The sequence below is a fragment of the Salvelinus namaycush genome, chromosome 29 (assembly GCF_016432855.1).
Source record: "Salvelinus namaycush isolate Seneca chromosome 29, SaNama_1.0, whole genome shotgun sequence".
Lineage (NCBI taxonomy): Eukaryota > Metazoa > Chordata > Actinopteri > Salmoniformes > Salmonidae > Salvelinus > Salvelinus namaycush.
The window spans coordinates 3122918-3144347 of NC_052335.1; the positions used below are offsets into that span (position 1 = coordinate 3122918).

A 21430-nucleotide genomic window follows, 5' to 3' on the forward strand; every position below is an offset into this window, starting at 1 on the left:
TGCTCGGTCCTCCTTTTCCTGTAGTCCACAATCAACTCCTTAGTCTTGGTTACATTGAGGGACAGGTTGTTATTCTGGTACCATCCGGCCAGGTCTCTGACCTCCTCCCTATAGGCTGTCTCGTCCTTGTCGGTGATCAGGCCTACCACTTTTGTGTTGTCTGCAAACTTAATGATGGTGTTGAAGTCGTGCCTGGCCACGCAGTTGTGGGTGAACAGGAGGGGGCTGAGCACGCACCTCTGAGGGGCTCCAGTGTTGAGGATCAGCGTGGCAGATGTGTTGCTACCTACCCTCACCACCTGGGGGCGGCCCGTCAGGAAGTCCAGGATTCAGTTGCAGAGGGAGGAGTTTCGTCCCAGGATCCTTAGCTGAACGCTGAGCTGTAGTCAATGAATAGTATTCTCATGTAGGTGTTCCTTTTGTCTAGGTGGGAAAGGGCAGTGTGGAGTGCAATAGAGATTGCATCATATGTGGATCTGTTTGGGCGGTTTGCAAATTGGATTGGGTCTAGGGTTTCTGGGATAATGGTGTTGATGTAGCCTTTCAAAGCACTTCATGGCTACGTCTGTGAGTGCTACGGGTCAGTAGTAATTTCGGCAGGTTGCCTTCGTGTTCTTGGGCACAGGGACTATGGTGGTCTGCTTGAAACACGTTGGTATTACAGACTCAATCAGGGACATGTTGAAAATGTCAGTGAAGACACCTGCCTGTTAGTCAGCACATGGCCGGAGCACATGGTAATCCGTCTGGCCCCGCAGCCTTGTGAATTTTGACCTGTATAACCTCTCTGGGATATGTGGGATGGTAGCGTCCCACCTGGCCAACATCCAGTGAAAATGCAGAGCGCCAAATTCAAATAAATTACTATAAAAATGTAACTTTCATGAAATCACGCATTCGGTATACAAAATTAAAGCTACACTTGTTGTGAATCCAGCCAACGTGTCAGATTTCGAAAATGCTTTACGGCGAAAGCAAACAATGCTATTATCTGAGGATAGAACCCCAGCAAACAATCACAGACCATCATATTTCAACCCTCCCGGCGCGACACAAAACGCAGAATTAAAGATATAATTCATGCCTTACCTTTGATGAGCTTCTTCTGTTGGCACTCCAATATGTCCCATAAACATCACAAATGGTCCTTTTGTTCGATTAATTCCGTGGATATATATCCAAAATGTCCATTTATTTGGCGCGTTTGATCCAGAAAAACATCGGTTCCAACTCGCTCAACATGACTACAAAAGTTACCTGTAAGCTTTGTCCAAACATTTCAAACTACTTTTGTAATACAACTTTAGGTATTTTTTAACGTAAATAATCAATCAAGTTTAAGACGGGATGATCTGTGTTCAATACCGGAGGAAAACAAAGTGTAGCTAGCTTTCTGGTCATGCGCCTCTAATAAAGAGTACACTTCACTCAAGCCTCATTTTGAAGTGCTACTTCTTCATTTCTCAAAGGAAAAACCTCAACAAATTTCTAAAGACTGTTGGCGTCCAGTGAAAGCGATAGGAACTGCAAGAAGGTCCCTTAGAAATCTGGATTCCCAATGACAACCCATTGAAAAGAGAGTTACCTCCAGCTCCATCAAGTTGGATGGGTTCCGCTGGTGTACAGCAATCTTTAAGTCATACTACAGATTCTCAATTGGATTGCGGTCTGGGCTTTGACTAGGCCATTCCAAGACATTTAAATGTTTCCTCTTAAACCACTCGAGTGTTGCTTTAGCAGTATGCTTAGGGTCATTGTCCTGCTGGAAGGTGAACCTCCGTCCCAGTCTCAAAACTCTGAAAGACTGAAACAGGTTTCCCTCAAGAATTTCTTGTATTTAACACCATCCCTCATTCCTTCAATTCTGACCAGTTTCCCAGTCCCTGCCGATGAAAAACATGGTGTTCTCGAGGTGATTAGAGGTGTTGGGTTTGCACCTGACATAGCTTTTTCCTTGATGGCCAAAAAGCTAAATTTTTGTATCGTCCGACCAGAGAACCTTCTTCCATATGTTTGGGGATGCCTTTTAGCAAACACCAAACGTGTTTTCTTATTTTTTTCTTTAAGCAATGTTTTTTTTCTGGACACTTCTGTAAAGCCCCGCTCTGTGGAGTGTACGGATTAAATTGGTCCTATGGACAGATACTCCAATCTCCTCTGTGGAGCTTTGCAGCTCCTTCAGGGTTACCTTTGGTCTCTTTGTTGCATCTCTGATTAATGCCTTCCTTGCCTGGTCTGTGAGTTTTGGTTGGCGGCCCTCTCTTGGCAGGTTTGTTGTGGTGCCATATTCCTTCCATTTTTTAATAATGGATTTAATGGTGCTTCGTGGGATGTTCAAAGTTTCAGATCTTTTTTTATAACCCAACCCTGATCTGTACTTCTCCACAACTTTGTCCCTGACCTGTTTGGAGAGCTCCTTGGTCTTCATGGTGCCGCTTGCTTGGTGGCGCCCCATGCTTGGTGGCGTTGCAGACTCTGGGGCCTTTCAGAACAGGTGTATATATCCTGAGATCATGTGACACATAGATTGCACACAGGTGGACTTTATTTAACTAGTTATGTGACTTCTGAACGTAATTGTTTGCACCAGATCTTATTTAGGGGCTTCATAGCAAAGGGGGTGAATACATATCCACTCACCAATATTCCTTTTTTTAAATGTATTATATATTTTTAAACAAGTTATTTTTTAAATTTCACTCCACCAATTTGGACTATTTTGTGTATGTTCATTACATGAAGTCCAAATAAAAATACATTTAAATTACAGGTTGTACTGCAACAAAATTGGAAAAATGTCAAGGGGGATACATACTTTTGCAAGGCACTGTACAGGTCAATGGTAACATGTCTCAGGATCTCAATCGAGGGTAACATGTCTCAGAGGATAACATGACTCATTAGAGATAACGAGGATAACATGTCTCATCAGTGGAGTTTGATGGTATAACGTTATTATGTATGTGGAGATATGAAAGAAGAAAGTACTATTCCCGAATATGCTGTTACTAGAGATTGGCGCTGCATGACAAGACCAAGCTAAACAAAGGTAAAAAGAAAGGATATTATCAGCACAAAATGAAGTCAAGAGTGATGGAAAATGCCAACTAATGGCCCCCTATCATATACACTGATAAAATATTGTATCATGTGTGAAAGGCATTACAAGTTTGAATTCCACCAGGTAGAAAGAGAGGAGGTGGAAAGGATGCTGCTATCTCTTTCCGTTGCAAGCGCCATGCTCTACCAACTGAGCCACATGGGATCAGTATGTTGCGATTTTCGGAATTTTCTTTGTGCTGCGTTATGAAGAGTTGGACACGTCTGGGCCACATAGCTAATGTTTGCTGCTAATTCCTAAGTTGAAGACGACAATCTACAACCGAACTTGACTAAAAAATACAGGTTGGACAGCAAATTAAAGATACATTAGTTCTTAATGCAACCGCTGTGTTAGATTTTTAAAATTAACGTTACTACGACATACAGCGTGCGTTACAGCGAGACCGTGCCGAAATTAATGGCGGAATTATAGTTTAACATTTTTCAACAGAAATACGAATTAACAGCATAAATAGTTCTTACTATTTGATGAGCTTCCATCAGAATCTTGTGCAAGTTGTCCTTTGTCCAGAATCATCGTTGCTCGGTTGTAGATTGTCGTCTTCAACTTAGGAATTAGCAGCAAACATTAGCTATGTGGCCCAGACGTGTCCAACTCTTCATAACGCAGCACAAAGAAAATTCAGAAAATCGCAATATACTGATTTAAACTGATATAACTCGGTTTAAAATAACTACAATATGATGTTTTTAACACCTATATCGAATAGAATCAGAGCCGGATATATCTAAGGCCTATAACGAGAGCTTTTCAGAATGCCATCCTGAGGTCTGTGTCGCGTCATGACGAACGTTGAAAAGAGTGCACCCCCCGTTCCAAGAGCCTTTATACGGCCTCAGATCTACCTAGCAACCCCATTACAATTCTCACTGCTTACTGACATCTAGGGGAAATCGTATGCAGTGCATGTCGACTCATAGATTACATGCAAATTAACCTGTTGAGGATAGAGGGCGCTATTTACACTTTGAGGGAAAATCGTGCCCAATTTAAACGGCCTCGTACTCTATTCTTGCTTGTACAATATGCATATTATTATTACTATTGGATAGAAAACACTCTCAAGTTTCTAAAACCGTTTGAATTATATCTGTGAGTAAAACAGAACTCATTTTGCAGCAAACTTCCTGTCAGAAAGTGAAAAATCTCAAATCGAGGCTCTGTTCCAGGACACCCTATCATTTTGCTTGAGATTTATGACTATACATGCACTTCATACGCCTTCCACTAGACGTCAATAGGCTGTGAGAGGTGAAATGGGGTCTCAATCTCTTTCTATGGGCAAAAGAGACAGCTTGGAATGACATGACCCCAGAATTCGTTTGTTCAGGAAGCGCATAAAGGTCACCAGTATTGGCTTCTGAAAAGCAATCGTTATAGACGTCTTATATCTCCGGCTTTGACTTTATTTGATAAATGTGAAAATATCATCGTAAAGTATGTTTTTTCAATATAGTTTTATTAGATTATTGAAATTTTTTCGGGAGTTTAGACGTGTTGCATTTTTTGCGTTTGGTGACGAAGGAGAGCTTAGCGCCACTTAGCTAGTTTTGCTTGCTCATTCGAGAGGGAAAAATGCCATTCTAAAACCAAACAACGATTGTTCCCGACAAAGGACCCCTTGTACAACATTCTGATGGAAGCTCAACAAAAGTAGGACCCATTTATGATGCTATTTCATATATCTGTCGGAACATGTTTACTAATAGTTTGCGCCCAGATTTTGGGCACGCTCTCGCCATAACGTAAACTGCATATCGTAATGAAGTTATTTTTAGAATTCTAACACGGCGATTGCATTAAGAACTAGTGTATCTATCATTTCCTATACAACATGTATTTTTTAGTAATGTTTATGAATAGTTATTTGGTCAGAATATGTGAGTGTCAGAAAAATATCCGGACTTTCTGGGAAAAAGACACTACGTTAGCACAATGTATAACCACTGATTTCAGCTCTAAATATGCACATTTTCGAACAAAACATAAGTGTATGTATAACCTGATGTTATAGGACTGTCATCTGATGAAGCTTATCAAGGTTAGTCAAAAATTATATATCTTTTGCTGGTTTGTTACGATCGCTAACTTTTGCTGCTGGTAAATGGCTTGTGTTTCTGACTATTGTGGTAAGCTAATATAATGCTATATTGTGTTTTCGCTGTAAAACACTTAAGAAATCGGAAATATTGGCTGGATTCACAAGATGCTTGTCTTTCATTTGCTGTATACACCATGTATTTTTCAGAAATGTTTTATGATGAGTATTTAGGTATTTCACGTTGGTGTCTGTAATTACTCTGGCTGCTTCGGTGCTATTTGTGACGTAGCTGTGATGGTAGCTGCAATGTAAAACTGATTTATAGCTCAAATATGCACATTTTTCGAACAAAACATAGATTTATTGTGTAACATGTTATAAGACTGTCATCTGATGAAGTTGTTTCTTGGTTTGTTTGGTTGGTTCTTGGTTAGTTTGGTTGGTTTTGTGCATGCTACCTGTGCTGTGAAAAATGTCTGTGCTCTTTTGTATTTGGTGGTGAGCTAACGTAAATATACGTGGTGTTTTCGCTGTAAAACATTTAAAAAATCGGACATGTTGACTGGATTCACAAGATGTTTATCTTTCATTTGCTGTATTGGACTTGTTAATGTGTGAAAGTTAAATATTTCTCAAAAATATTTTTTGAATTTCGCGCTCTGCCTTTTCAGTGGAATGTGGGAGGAGTTCCGCTAGCGGAACCCCGGGGCTAGACAGGTTAATAAACTGACCCTGGAACAGAGTGTCCGATTTCAGATTTCTCACTTCCTGACAGGAAGTTTGCTGCAACTTGAGTTCTGTTTTACTCACAGATTTAATTCAAACGGTTTTAGAAACTAGAGAGTGTTTTCTATCCAATAGTAATAATAATATGCATATTGTACGAGCAAGAATTGAGTACGAGGCAGTTTAATTTGGGAACGAATTTTTACAAAGTGAAAACAGCGCCCCCATATTGACAAGAAGTTAATCTCCAGCCACATATTGCCAAGTGGATGGGTTTCTACAGAAGGTGTAAACAGTACAGCGAAATGGTTACTTGCATATTAGCAATATCAGAAACTGATAGTGTCAATATAAATAAAATAATATACAGTATGTACAAGAACAAAATCAATAACAATAACAGTGACAGATGAGGTAGTTATTTGCATACAATCAGGGGTAAAGTAGCTGAGCAGTAGGAAAAATGAAATTGTAGCAGCAACATATGGGACTACAGATAGTGATGATTACTGGTCTGGAGAGACTGTTTCTGTCCTGCCCTTGACTTTGGTGCAGGGCATGTGATGTCCATAGCCTCTTCGTCGCAAAACTCCCTGATCTTCTCAAAAACATAAGTTTGTCTAGCTATGTCCAGTCCAGATGGTGCTTGTACAGGCAGATCATCAATGGGAGGAAGGATGTCAGCGTTGCGCAGCAGCTGACACCTGGTCCCGGCTGAGTCCGAAAGCTCCTTGGCGATAACAACACCAGGCTCCAGAGCATCGAAGCTGTAAAACAGGAAATAACAAAGAAAAACATTTGATATTACAACCTTGCACAACATCATTTCACCTCCCAAGTTTAGATAAGAAGAATAACCTCATACAATGCAATGAAAATAATATTCACCTGAAGTGCTGGTACTGCTTGAACAGTGGCTGTGGAGTCAGGTGATGTTGTCAGCCATAGCTTTCCACCAGCATCGTACCATCCTCCAGTCCAACCATCTGTGGGATGTTGACCCCTGTCACGGTGTTGTCCTTCACAACACCAGCAATCTCAGACAAAGTGTTCATTCTGGTCTTTCTGAAGCGCTGCTTAATGAGGCCGAAGCACCAGTCGGGGGCAAACTTGGTGTGGCCTGTGAACAGGATGTGAAGGTCCAGACTGCGGTGGAGCTTGCGCATGGTCCGCCAGGCACAATACCAGTGCACAAACTTGTTCTTCTTTTGGCCACTGCAGTTATCACAATTCAGGTCCACACGTGTTCCCCCAACTCCGTAGTTGGTGAAGAAATGGTGCATGTAGTTGATGACTGCGCTGCTGCCTTTGCTGGATGACATGCCTTCATCAATCAAGTAGCTGACTTGTTGTGGTATTCCTTCACAGCAGACACATAACAAGCCACACTTGCAAAGAGTTAAAAAGTAGATGGGACCTTGCTGCATAGGGTCAGCAGGATAGTGCACCTGCAAACAACAAAATAACATTAAGATAAGTTAATGAAAAGAAAATAACATTAAATGTAATGTCATTTTTTTATGCATCATTATCAGGTTAATGAAATAATCAAAACGTGTTGTTTATGCTTTTACATACCAAGTGTTGTCATCGATTCCTTGTAGAGACGCCACACTGCTGCTTTTGTCACATGGGATGGCAGCAGCTTTCCACCAAAGTGTTTGGGTCCTGGGTGGCGTCCTGGTAATACTATTACATTATCCTCTGCATAGTTGTTTGATGAAGTTCACCACTCGCTGCAAGTCCTCATGCTTCAGGTGTAACCTGTGCTTGCTTGGACCAGCTCTCTTTTTGATGGGAGGCATCAGATCATTCTCCTTGTATGACTGGTGGAGGAGAGTCAGGCATGTTCTACTGATGCTGAAAGACAAATTCCAGATACAAATATTTTGGCATTATTATACAACAGATAGCCGAAATCACCGTCAGCCACACTTGGCTAACTTGATGGGTCATGTAATCATCTGGCGAAATGGAGTCTTTTGTTTAGATATGCTAGCTAAACAATGATCCATAATCCTAATCCATAGAGTACTAGCAATACAAACCGATTGTCACAGCTAGCTAAACTTAACCAAATAAGATCAATGTTAGCTAGTTAGCATTAGGCTACTTAGCATTGTGAAATGGCATTCTGAGATAACATTAGTACACACAGATCTCAAACATAATGTTATCTAGCGAGCCAGCCATCTAACGTCCGCTAGCTAGCTAACAGTACGCTTTAACTTGCAATGAAAACAACTTTCTGACAAAATTAGAAACGTATAATATCTGAAACTGTAGCTAGACTCTTACCCGTATACATGGATGAATGCTTCATGGCAGACTGCAACCCCTTTCATTAAATAAAACATCTTGTGTCGTGTCCATTTTGTTTGTACAACTTGCTTGGCATCAAGTCACTCTGGTTCACACTGACTGTGTACAATGTCATAAGAATCATCTTCAACTTTAACCCCCACCCAAACTCTGACCATTTTAATTGCCCTAGCAGAGCTGGTTAGGCTGTTTTCATGTCATCCAGAGCATTGGTGACTGTATTGCAACAATTTAATTACACTTTTTTGCCGACGCTTACTGACACCAGCCATTTTCAACCGGTGTTGAACGTTCGTAAATTCCTAAGTTATTCTGCGCTCTGGCACACTCAGACGAGAGTTCTCTGAAACAATTGTTGCAGTGACGTTCTATTGTAATTTATATTTGCATAGTTGAGTCTTTTGTTAAGTTTTACTACGCAATACATAAAAAAAATCCGTGTTAGACAGGATTACCTATACAAACTGACCAGCTCAAATAGACGGAAGCATGCTATATGGCAGGGCAATCCAAAATCATCTCTCGGCTTGTCCAGCCTACTCAAATTCTCAGCCAATCATTGGTAGCGAGAAGGTTGCCCACTTTTTCTGTGGCTTAACCAACTAGGCTCGTAATTTAACAATTGTATTCGTATTTACAGATGGCATACAAGTTTGTTATTAAGGTACATGAAAGTTCACATGTTCGAGAAGGCATTTCTGCCAAAAAAACAATTTGGATTTAAATTACATTTACATTCAAACGGTTCTCATGTGAAATAGTGACCCGCGATTTACGCCTCGTTTCCTGAAACAGGTCACATACAGTTCACATACAGTATGAAATATTATATTAAAGTGACTAGTGTTCCATTTTTAAAGTGACCAGTGATTTCATGTCTTAGGTGTGGGTTGGATAGCTGGGTGGTAGCCGGCTATTGATGGCTATTTAAGGGTCTGATGGCCTTGAGATAGAAAAACAGCTTCTATCTCTCTGTCCCAGCTTTGATGCACCTGTACTGACCTCACCTTCTGGATGACAGCAGGGTGAACAGGCCATGGCTCGGGTGGTTGATGTCCTTGATGATATTTTTGGCTTTCCTGTGACATCAGGTGCTGTATGTGTCCTGGAGGGCAGGCAGCGTGCCCCCGATGATGCGTTGGGCATACCGCACCACGTTCTGGAATGCCCTGCAGTTGCAGGCTGTGCAGTTGCCATACCAGGTGGTGATACAGCCCGACAGGATGCTCTCAATTGTACATCTGTAAAAGTGTGAGTGTCTTAGAGGCCAAGCCAGATTTCTTCAGCCTCCTGAGGTTGAAGAGGCGCTGTTGCGCCTTCTTCCCCACACTGTCTGTTTCGGTGGACCATTTTAGATTGTCAGTCGAGGAACTTGAAGCTTTTCACCTTCTCCACTGCGGTCCCGTCGTTGTGGATAGGGGCGTGCCCCCTCTGCTGTTTCCTGAAGTCCACAATCAGCTCCTTCATTTTGTTGAGGGAGACGTTATTTTCCTGGCACCACTCCGCCAGGACCCTCACCTCCTCCCTGTAGGCTGTCTCGTCGTTGTTGGTACTCCGGCCAACTACCGTTGTGTCATTTGCAAACTTGATGAGCTTAATGATGAGCTTGGAGGGTACTATAGTGTTGAATGCTGTGCTGTAGTTAATGAACAGCATTCTTACATAGGTATTCCTCTTGCACAGATGGGATAGGGCAGTGTGCAGTGCTATGGCGATTGCATCGTCTGTGGATATATTTGGGCGGTATGCAAATTGAAGTTGGTCTATGGTGTCAGGTAAGGTAGAGGTTTGATATGGTCCATAACTAGCCTCTCAAAGTCATTTAGTTCAGTTGCCTTTGCTTTCTTGGGTATACTTGAAGCAAGTGGGGACAGCAGACTGGGATAGTGAGAGATTCAATATGTCTGTAAACACTCCAGCCAGCTGGTCTGCGCATGCTCTGAGGACGCGGAAGGGATGCCTTGAGAGGGTTAAGATGCTTTAATGTCTTACTCATGTCGGCCACGGAGAACGAGAGCCCACAGTCCTTGGGATTGGTGGCACTGTGTTATCCTCCAAGCGGGCGAAGAAGGTGTTTCGCTTGTCTGTGAGCAAGATGTCGGTGTCTGCGACATGGCTGGTTTTCAAATCAAATCCTTGATTGTCTGTAGGCCCTGCCACATACTGTAGACCCTGCCACGTGGGGTGGCGGGTAGCCTAGTGGTTAGAGTGTTGGGCCAGTAACCAAAAGGTTGCTAGATCAAATCCCCGAGCTGACAAGGTACAAATCTGTCATTCTGCCCCTGAACAAGGGAGTTTACCCATTGTTCCTAAGCCGTCATTGTAAATAAGAATTTGTTCTTAACTTCTTCTGGCTGCAAGCCCGGAGCCGGGCACAATATGACAACAGCCACTTCAAGTGCAGGGCGTGAAATTGAAAATATATTTTTTTGAAATATTTAACTTTCACACATTAACAAGTCCAATACAGCATATGAAGGATAAACATCTTGTGAATCCAGTCAACATGTCCGATTTTTAAAATGTTTTACAGCGAAAACACCACGTATATTTATGTTAGCTCACCACCAAATACAAAAAAGGACAGACATTTTTCACAGCACAGGTAGCATGCACAAAGCCAACCTAACTAACCAAGAACCAACCAAACTAACCAAGAAACAACTTCATCAGATGATAGTCTTATAACAAGTTATTCAATAAATCTATGTTTTGTACAAAAAATGTGCATATTTGAGCTATAAATCAGTTTTACATTGCAGCTACCATCACAGCTACCGTCAGAAATGGCACCGAAGCAGCCAGAGTAATTACAGACACCAACGTCAAATACCTAAATACTCATCATAAAACATTTCTGAAAAATACATGGTGTACAGCAAATGAAAGACAGGCATCTTGTGATTCCAGCCAATATTAAGTGTTTTACAGCGAAAACACAATATAGCATTATATTAGCTTACCACAAAAGCCAGAAACACAAGCCATTCCCCAGCAGCAAAAGTTAGCGATCGTAACAAACCAGCAAAAGATATATAATTTTTGACTAACCTTGATAAGCTTCATCAGATGACAGTCCTATAACATCAGGTTATACATACACTTATGTTTTGTTCGAAAATGTGCATATTTAGAGCTGAAATCAGTGGTTATACATTGTGCTAACGTAGCATCTTTTTCCCACAACGTCCGGATATTTTTCTGACACTTTTTCTGACACACATATTCTGACCAAATAACTATTCATAAACATAACTAAAAAATACATGTTGTATAGGAAATGATAGATACACTAGTTTTTAATGCAATCGCCGTGTTAGAATTCTAAAAATAACTTCATTACGATATGCAGTTTACGTTATGGCGAGAGCGTGCCCAAAATCTGGCCGCAAACTACTAGTTCACATGTACGACAGATATATGAAATAACATCATAAAATGGGTCCTACTTTTGCATCAGAATGTTGTACAAGGGGTCCTTTGTCCAGAACAATCGTTGTTTGGTTTTAGAACGGCCTTTTTCCCTCTCGATTTAGCAAGCACACTTGCCAAGTGGCGCGAATCTCTCCATCGTCAACAAACTCAGAGAACGGAACACGGCAAAACTCCCGAAAAAATTTCAATAATCTGATTAAACTATATTGAAAAAACATACTTTACGATGATATTGTCACATGTATCAAATAAAATCAAAGCCGGAGATATTAGTCGTCCATAACGACAGCTTATCAGAAGGCAAATCCAGGTCCCTTCACGCGCTCTCCAGAAAACAGGAAACTGGTGACACGTCATGCCGAAAGCTATTATGCGACCCCAGATCAAGTTACACACTCCATTTCTTCTCTCACTGCCTGTCGACATCTAGTGGAAGACGTATGAAGTGCATCTAAACTAATAAATATCAAGGACTTTAATAGGCAGGCCCTAGAACAGTGCATCGATTTCAGATTTTCCACTTCCTGTCAGGAAGTTTGCTGCAAAAGGAGTTCTGTTTTACTCACAGATATAATTCAAACGGTTTTAGAAACTAGAGAGTGTTTTCTATCCAATAGTAATAATAATATGCATATTGTACGAGCAAGAATTGAGTACGAGGCCGTTTGAAATGGGCACCTTTTATCCGGCTACTCAATACTGCCCCTGCAGCCCAAACAGGTTAACTGACTTGCCTAGTTAAATTAAATACAAAAATTAAAACATATGTGTTGTATCTGAGCCGTTGATTTGCTACTCCACTTTGTCTCTGTACTGACATTTGCCTGTTTGATTGCCTTATGGAGGGAATAACTACACTGTTTGTATTCAACCATATTCCCAGTCACTATGCCATGCTTCGTGCATTTAGTTTTGTGTGAATGTTGCTGTCTCTCCACTGTTTCCGGTTTGGGTAAGTTAATAGTCACAGTGTGAACATCCTGATGAACTCAGTCATTGTGTCCATGTATACGTCAATGTTATTCTCAGAGGCTACCTGGAACATGTCCCAGTCTGCGTGATCAAAACAATCTTGAAGCATGGATTCCAATAGGTCAGACCAGCGTTGGATAGACCTTAGTATGGGTACTTCCTGTTTGAGTTTCTGCCTAAAGGAAGGGAGGAGCAAAATGGAGTCGTGATCTGATTTGCCAAAGGGTCTTGTAGCCATCCCGGAAGGGTTTGAGCGTTTTAGCAGCATGAGTACTACAGTCATTGTGTTGATAGAACTTCGGTAGTGTTTTCCTCAAGTTAAAAGTTAAAATCCCCAGCTACACTAAATGCGGCCTCAGAATATGTGGTTGCCAGTTTGCACTAAGTCCAGTGTAGTTCCTTGAGAGACGTTGTGGTATCGCCTTTAGGAGGAATATACACGGCTGTAACTATAACCGAAGAGAACTCTCTTGTCAGGTAATACAGTATTCTAGGTCAGGTGAACAAAATGACTTAAGTTTCTGTACGTTATCACAATCACACCATGAGTAGTTAATCATGACATATACACCACCGCCGGACTTATTCACGGAGTTCTTTATTCCTGTCTGCGCGATGTACTGAGAACCCAGCTGGTGGTATGGACGGGGACAGTATATCCAGAGAGAGCCATGATTCTGTGAAACAGAGTATGTTACAGTCCCTGATGTCTCTCTGGAAAGAGATCCTCGCCCTGAGCTCGTCCACTTTATATTCCAGTGACTGAACATTAGCGAAAAAAGGATCCAATTTGTTTAAGTCATATTCCTGGTCGTAATGCTGGTGAGTTACCGCTGCTCTGATATCCAAAAGTTCTTTACGGCTGGATGTCATAACACAAAACAACATTCTGGGCTAATAATGTAAGAAAGCAACATATTGCAAAGTTGCTTAGGAGCTAGAAGCAAAGCTGCCATGTCTGTCAGCGCCATCTTGCATCCCAGGTACAGATAATCTTGACGGCAAATTGCTTAGAGTTACAATCAACCACATATTCACCCCAATTTTAATTGGTGCTTGGTGTGTGGGATGTGCCCAGAAATCTGGAAAGAGTCAAAGGTCATTCCACTACCTAAAGAAAAAAAATGTGCCTTCACAGCGTGCTGCCTGTGTTAAGATGTGTTAGGATTCGGCATGGGCCTTCAGATCCTCAAAAAGTTCTATAGCTGGACCATTGAGAGCATCTTGAATGGCTGCATCACCGCTAATTGAGGGCCTGATGATTAGTTGATAAGCTGAATGATGTGTGCTTCAATAAAACTGTGTGCTGTTGGGGTTACTCGAGGACCATAGTTGGGAACCACTGGCCTAAAGTATGATGGCATTAGCATTATGGGCATTTGCAATGCACATTGTTTACATTTTGTTGAGCTTATGTGTTATCAATTTTAAAACGATAACAGTAGAAAATGTCAACTCAGCAAAAAAAGAAACGTCCTCTCACTGTCAACTGCGTTTATTTTCAGCCAAGTTAACATGTGTAAATATTTGTATGAACATAAAAAGATTCAACAACTGAGACATAAACTGAACAAGTTCCACAGACATGTGACTAACAGAAATGGAATAATGTGTCCCTGAACAAAGGGGGGGTCCAAATAAAAAATGACAGTCAGTATCTAGTGTGGCCACCAGCTGCATTAAGAACTGCAGAACTGCATCTCCTCCTCATGGGACCACACGATATTTGCCAGTTCTTGATGTGAGATGTTACCCCACTCTTCCACCAAGGCAGCTTCAAGTTCCCAGAAATTTCGGGGGGGAATGGCCCTAACCCTCACCCTCCGATCCAACAGGTCCCAGACGTGCTCAATGGGATTGAGATCCGGGCTCTTCGCTGGCCATGGCAGAACACTGACATTGCTGTGTTCACGCACAGAATGAGCAGTATGGCTGGTTGCATTGTCATGCTGTAGGGTCATGTCAGGATGAACCTGCAGGAAGGGTACCACATGGGGGAGGAGGATGTCTTTCCTGTAACGCACAGCATTGCGATAGCCTGCAATGACAACAAGCTCAGTTCTATGATGCTGTGACACACCGCCCCAGACCATGACGGACCCTCCACCTCCAAATCGATCCCGCTCCAGAGTACAGGCCTTGGAGTAACGCTCATTCCTTCAACGATAAACTCGAATCTGACCATCACCCCTGGTGAGACAAAACCGCGACTCGTCAGTGAAGAGCATTTTTTGCCAGTCCTGTCTGGTCCAGCGACGGTGGGTTTGTGCCCATAGGCGACGTTGTTGTGATGTCTGGTGAGGACCTGCCTTACAACAGGCCTATCAGCCCTCAATTCAACCTATGGCGGACAGTCTGAGCACTGATGGAGGGATTGTGCGTTCCTGGTGTAAGTCGGGCAGTAGTTGTTGCCATCCTGTACCTGTCCCACAGGTGTGATGTTCGGCTGTACCGATCTTGTGCAGGTGTTGTTACACGTGATCTGCCACTGCGAGGACGATCAGCGGTCTGTCCTGTCTCCCTGTAGCGCTGTCTTAGGCATCTCACAGTACGGACATTGCAATTTATTGCCCTGGCCACATCTGCAGTCCTCTTGCCTCTTTGCAGCACGACTAAGACACGTTCATGCAGATGAGCATGGACCCTGGGCATCTTTCTTTTGCTGTTTTTCCAGATTCAGTAGAAAGGCCTCTTTAGTGTCCTAAGTTTTCTTAACTGTGACCTTAATTGCCTACCGTCTGTAAGCTGTTAGTGTCTTAAGACCGTTCCACAGGTGCATGTTCGTTAATTGTTTATGGTTCATTGAACAAGCATGTGAAACAGTGTTTAAACCCTTTACAATTAAGATCTGTGAAGTTATTTGGATTTTTACGAATTATCTTTGAAAGACAGGGTCCTGAAAAAGGGACATTTCTTTTTTTGCTGAGTTTATATATACCGTGCATTTTCAAAGTATTCAGACTCCTTGACCCTTTTCCACATTTTGTTACGTTACAGCCTTATTCTAAAATTGATTATATTAGTGTTTCTCCTCGTCAATCTACACATAATACACCATAATGACGAAGCGAAAACAGGTTTAACATTTTTTATTGCAGATGTATTAAAAACAGAAGTACCTTATTTACATAAGTATTCAGACCATATGCTATGAGATCTCAGGTGCATCCTGTTTCCACTGATCAGCCTTGAGATGTTTCTGTAACTTGATCCACCTGTGGTCAATTCTATTGATTGGACATGATTTGGAAAGGCACACACCTGTCTATATAAGGTCCCAGAGTTGATAGTGCATGTCAGAGCAAAAACCAATCTAGAAGAAAAAGAAAAGCACACCTATTTAGGCGAGGTGCTGGATAGCGGAGTAGAAAACTTAAAAATAAAGGAGAGCCGCACACTCTAGGAGCTCAGGTGCACAAATATTTAATTTACCAACGTTTCGACAGGCAAGCTGTCTTCATCAAGGTACAATCACAGACACTGCGGGATGACTCCATGGCTTGGACAAAAAGATTTGTCCGTAGAGCGCCGAGACAGGATGTGTGTCGAGGTACAGGTATTATTACTGCACTGTTTTAAGTCTGAGATGGCACTTTCTCTTGTGCCCCCTATGGGCATGACACCTCTGGGAGGTGTGTAGCTACTTTGTTATGAATTTGACATGATATGTCATTGTTGGATGGAGGAATATTATTATGATACATGTTTATTTTGAAACCTTGATGAAAACCAGTTGTTTTTTTCTGCTCTCTTGACAAGACATCCAATTTGTGGATTGAATACTGTGCAGATGCTGTGCTTTACTGATGAGTATCTCTGCTATGTTTTTTTTTTTTTAATGTTTTTTTTATTTCACCTTTATTTAACCAGGTAGGCAAATTGAGAACACGTTCTCATTTACAATTGCGACCTGGCCAAGATAAAGCAAAGCAGTTCGACACATACAACAACACATAGTTACACATGGAGTAAAACAAACATACAGTCAATAATACAGTGAAAAATAAGTCTATATACAATGTGAGCAAGTGAGGTGAGATAAGGGAGGTGAAGGCAAACAAAATATATAAATAAATAAAAATATAAAAAAGGCCATGGTGGCGAAGTAAATACAATATAGCAAGTAAAAAAACACTGGAATGGTTGGTTTGCAGTGGAAGAAAGTGCAAAGTAGAGATAGAAATAATGGGGTGCAAAGGAGCAAAATAAATAAATAAATAAATACAGTAGGTAAAGAGGTAGTTGTTTGGGCTAAATTATAGATGGGCTATGTACAGGTGCAGTAATCTATGAGCTGCTCTGACAGCTGGTGCTTAAAGCTAGTGAGGGAGATAAGTGTTTCCAGTTTCAGAGATTTTTGTAGTTCGTTCCAGTCATTGGCAGCAGAGAACTGGAAGGAGAGGCGGCCAAAGGAAGAATTGGTTTTGGGGGTGACCAGAGAGATATACCTGCTGGAGCGCGTGCTACAGGTAGGTGCTGCTATGGTGACCAGCGAGCTGAGATAAGGGGGGACTTTACCTAGCAGGGTTTTGTAGATGACCTGGAGCCAGTGGGTTTGGCGACGAGTATGAAGCGAGGGCCAGCCAACGAGAGTGTACAGGTCTCAGTGCTGGGTAGTATATGGGGCTTTGGTGACAAAACGGATGGCACTGTGATAGACTGCATCCAATTTATTGAGTAGGGTTTTGGAGGCTATTTTGTAAATGACATCACCGAAGTCGAGGATTGGTAGGATGGTCAGTTTTACAAGGGTATGTTTGGCAGCATGAGTGAAGGATGCTTTGTTGCGGAATAGGAAACCAATTCTAGATTTAACTTTGGATTGGAGATGTTTGATGTGAGTCTGGAAGGAGAGTTTACAGTCTAACCAGACACCTAGGTATTTGTAGTTGTCCACATATTCTAAGTCAGAGCCGTCCAGAGTAGTGATGTTGGACAGGCGGGCAGGAGCAGGCAGCGATCGGTTGAAGGGCATGCATTTAGTTTTACTTGTATTTAAGAGCAATTGGAGGCCACGGAAGGAGAGTTGTATGGCATTGAAGCTCGCCTGGAGGGTTGTTAACACAGTGTCAAAAGAAGGCCCAGAAGTATACAGAATAGTGTCGTCTGCGTAGAGGTGGATCAGAGACTCACCAGCAGCAAAAGCGACATCATTGATGTATACAGAGAAGAGAGTCGGTCCAAGAATTGAACCCTGTGGCACCCCCATAGAGACTGCCAGAGGTCTGGACAACAGGCCCTCCGATTTGACACACTGAACTCGATCAGAGAAGTAGTTGGTGAACCAGGCGAGGCAATCATTAGAGAAACCAAGGCTGTCGAGTCTGCCGATGAGGATGTGGTGATTGACAGAGTCAAAAGCCTTGGCCAGGTCAATGAATACGGCTGCACAGTATTGTTTCCTATCGATGGCGGTTAAGATATCGTTTATGACCTTGAGTGTGGCTGAGGTGCACCCAGCTCTGGAACCAGATTGCATAGCGGAGATGGTATGGTGGGATTCGAAATGGTCGGTAATCTGTTTGTTGACTTGGCTTTCGAAGACCTTAGAAAGGCAGGGTAGGATAGATATAGGTCTGTAGCTGTTTGGGTCAAGAGTGTCCCCCCCTTTGAAGAGGGGGATAACCGCAGCTGCTTTCCAATCTTTGGGAATCTCAGACGACACGAAAGAGAGGTTGAAAAGGCTAGTAATAGGGGTGGCAACAATTTCAGCAGATAGTTTTAGAAAGAAAGGGTCCAGATTATCTAGCCCGGCTGATTTGTAAGGGTCCAGATTTTGCAACTCTTTCAGAACATCAGCTGACTGTATTTGGGAGAAAGAGAAATGGGGAAGGCGTGGGCGAGTAGCAGAGGGGAGGGCAGTGCTGTTGACCGGGGTAGGGGTAGCCAGGTGGAAAGCATGGCCAGCCGTAGAAAAATGCTTATTGAAATTCTCAATTATAGTGGATTTGTCGGTGGTGACAGTGTTTCCTATCTTCAGTGCAGTTGGAAGCTGGGAGGAGGTGTTCTTATTCTCCATGGACTTTACAGTGTCCCAGAACTTTTTTGAGTTTGTGTTGCAGGAAGCAAATTTCTGCTTGAAAAAGCTAGCCTTGGCTTTTCTAACTGCCTGTGTATATTGGTTTCTAGCTTCCCTGAAAAGTTGCATATCACGGGGGCTGTTCGATGCTAATGCAGAACGCCATAGGATGTTTTTCTGTTGGTTAAGGGCAGTCAGGTCAGGAGAGAACCAAGGGCTATATCTGTTCCTGGTTCTAAATTTCTTGAATGGGGCATGCTTATTCAAGATGGTGAGGAAGGCATTTAAAAAAAATATCCAGGCATCCTCTACTGACGGGATGAGATCAATATCCTTCCAGGATACCTCGGCCAGGTCGATTAGAAAGGCCTGCTCGCTGAAGTGTTTCAGGGAGCGTTTGACAGTGATGAGTGGAGGTCGTTTGACCGCTGACCCATTACGGATGCAGGCAATGAGGCAGTGATCGCTGAGATCTTGGTTGAAAACAGCAGAGGTGTATTTGGAGGGCAAGTTGGTTAGGATGATATCTATGAGGGTACCCGTGTTTACGGCTTTGGGGTGGTACCTGGTAGGTTCCTTGATAATTTGTGTGAGATTGAGGGCATCAAGCTTAGATTGTAGGATGGCTGGGGTGTTAAGCATGTTCCAATTTAGGTCGCCTAGCAGCACGAGCTCTGAAGATAGATGGGGGGCAATCAGTTCACATATGGTGTCCAGAGCACAGCTGGGGGCAGAGGGTGGTCTATAGCAGGCGGCAACGGTGAGAGACTTGTTTTTAGAGAGGTGGATTTTTAAAAGTAGAAGTTCAAATTGTTTGGGAACAGACCTGGATAGTAAAACAGAACTCTGCAGGCAATCTTTGCAGTAGATTGCAACACCGCCCCCTTTGGCCGTTCTATCTTGTCTGAAAATCTTGTAGTTAGGGATAAAAATGTCAGAATTTTTGGTGGTCTTCCTAAGCCAGGATTCAGACACGGCTAAAACATCTGGGTTGGCAGAGTGTGCTAAAGCAGTGAACAAAACAAACTTAGGGAGGAGGCTTCTAATGTTAACATGCATGAAACCAAGGCTATTACGGTTACAGAAGTCATCAAAAGAGAGCGCCTGGGGAATAGGAGTGGAGCTAGGTACTGCAGGGCCTGGATTCACCTCTACATCACCAGAGGAACAGAGGAGGAGTAGGATAAGGGTACGGCTAAAAGCAATGAGAATTGGTCGTCTAGAACGTCTAGAACAGAGAGTAAAAGGAAGTTTCTGGGGGCGATAAAATAGCTTCAAGGAATAATGTACAGACAAAGGTATGGTAGGATGTGAATACAGTGGAGGTAAACCTAGGTATTGAGTGATGATGAGAGAGATATTGTCTCTAGAAACATCATTGAAACCAGGTGATGTCATCGCATATGTGGGTGGTGGAACTGAAAGGTTGGATATGGTATAGTGAGCAGGGCTAGAGGCTCTACAGTGAAATAAGCCAATAAACACTAACCAGAACAGCAATGGACAAGGCATATTTACATTAAGGAGAGGCATGCTTAATCGAGTGATCATAAGGGTCCAGTGAGTAGAGGTTGGTTGGGGTCACGGCGATCCAGACAGCTGGCCGGGTAGCTGGCTATCGGTAGCAAGATAGCATAGGATGGAGGTCTATTTTTAGTCACCTCGTGCGTTTCCGTCGGTAGATTAGTGGGGTTCCGTGTGGTAGAGGGGATCAATCCAATTGGCAAAATAGATATAGTGACCCAAGAAAAATTGTCCGATATACTTGCACATTTGTGGCCTGCTGGAGGTCATTTTGCAGGGCTCTGGCAGTGCACCTCCTGGCACAAAGGCGGAGGTAGCGGTCCTGCTGCTGGGTTGTTGCCCTCCTACGGCCTCCTCCACGTCTCCTGATGTACTGGCCTGTCTCCTGGTAGCGCCTCCATGCTCTGGACACTACGCTGACAGACACAGCAAACCTTTTTGCCACCGCTCGCATTGATGTGCCATCCTGGATGAACTGCACTACCTGAGCCACTTGTGTGGGTTGTAGACTCCGTCTCATGCTACCACTAGAGTGAGAGCACCGCCAGCATTCAAAAGTGACCAAAACATCAGCCAGGAAGCATAGGAACTGAGAAGTTGTCTGTGGTCACCACCTGCAGAATCACTCCTTTTTTGGGGGTGTCTTGCTAATTGCCTATAATTTCCACCTTTTGTCTATTCCATTTGCACAACAGCATGTGAAATTTATTGTCAATCAGTGTTGCTTCCTAATTGGACAGTTTGATTTCACAGAAGTGTGATTGACTTGGAGTTACATTGTGTTGTTTAAGTGTTCCCTTTATTTTTTTGAGCAGTGTATATATACAGGACACGACAATACGAGGGCAAAATGACGTCTGAACTGCTATGCCATCTTGGAAGAAAAATGTTGTTGGAGTTATCTTTCAGTGTTCTCTCCTCTCCCCCCTTCTCCTTCAGCTCCAGCAGAAGAATGGACAGATCTCCATCTCCAGTCTGAATGGGAAGGCAGATGAACAGACAGAGCTCAATGGCCACTCAGAGGACAACACCCTGGCAGAGGAAGGTTAGAGAGACAGTTGTTTATTTATCTATGTGATTGTGATTGTCTGTGAGCTTGTGTTTATGTATGGATGTGTCTGTTTGAGTTTGTCCCTGATCGTATGTGTGCATTCGATGTGCAGGTGGGTGGGGTGTGTGTGAGAGAGAGTGTGTGTGGTATGGCCCCTAACTGACACAAAATACCATGTTCAGCCTCTGGCCCTTCGTGTGTGGGTGTGAGTGTCTG

General features: G+C 42.8%; 1 protein-coding gene across 1 annotated transcript in view; it reads left to right on the top strand.

Annotated features, from left to right (window-relative positions):
• Window positions 1-21430, top strand: part of LOC120023926 (A-kinase anchor protein 12-like) — a 64253-nt gene that overhangs the window by 18656 nt on the left and 24167 nt on the right. Inside the window, exon 2 of the mRNA XM_038968028.1 lies at window positions 21103-21208. Within this exon, the coding sequence (XP_038823956.1) occupies window positions 21103-21208 (106 nt within the window). The remainder of the gene's footprint in view (window positions 1-21102; window positions 21209-21430) is intronic.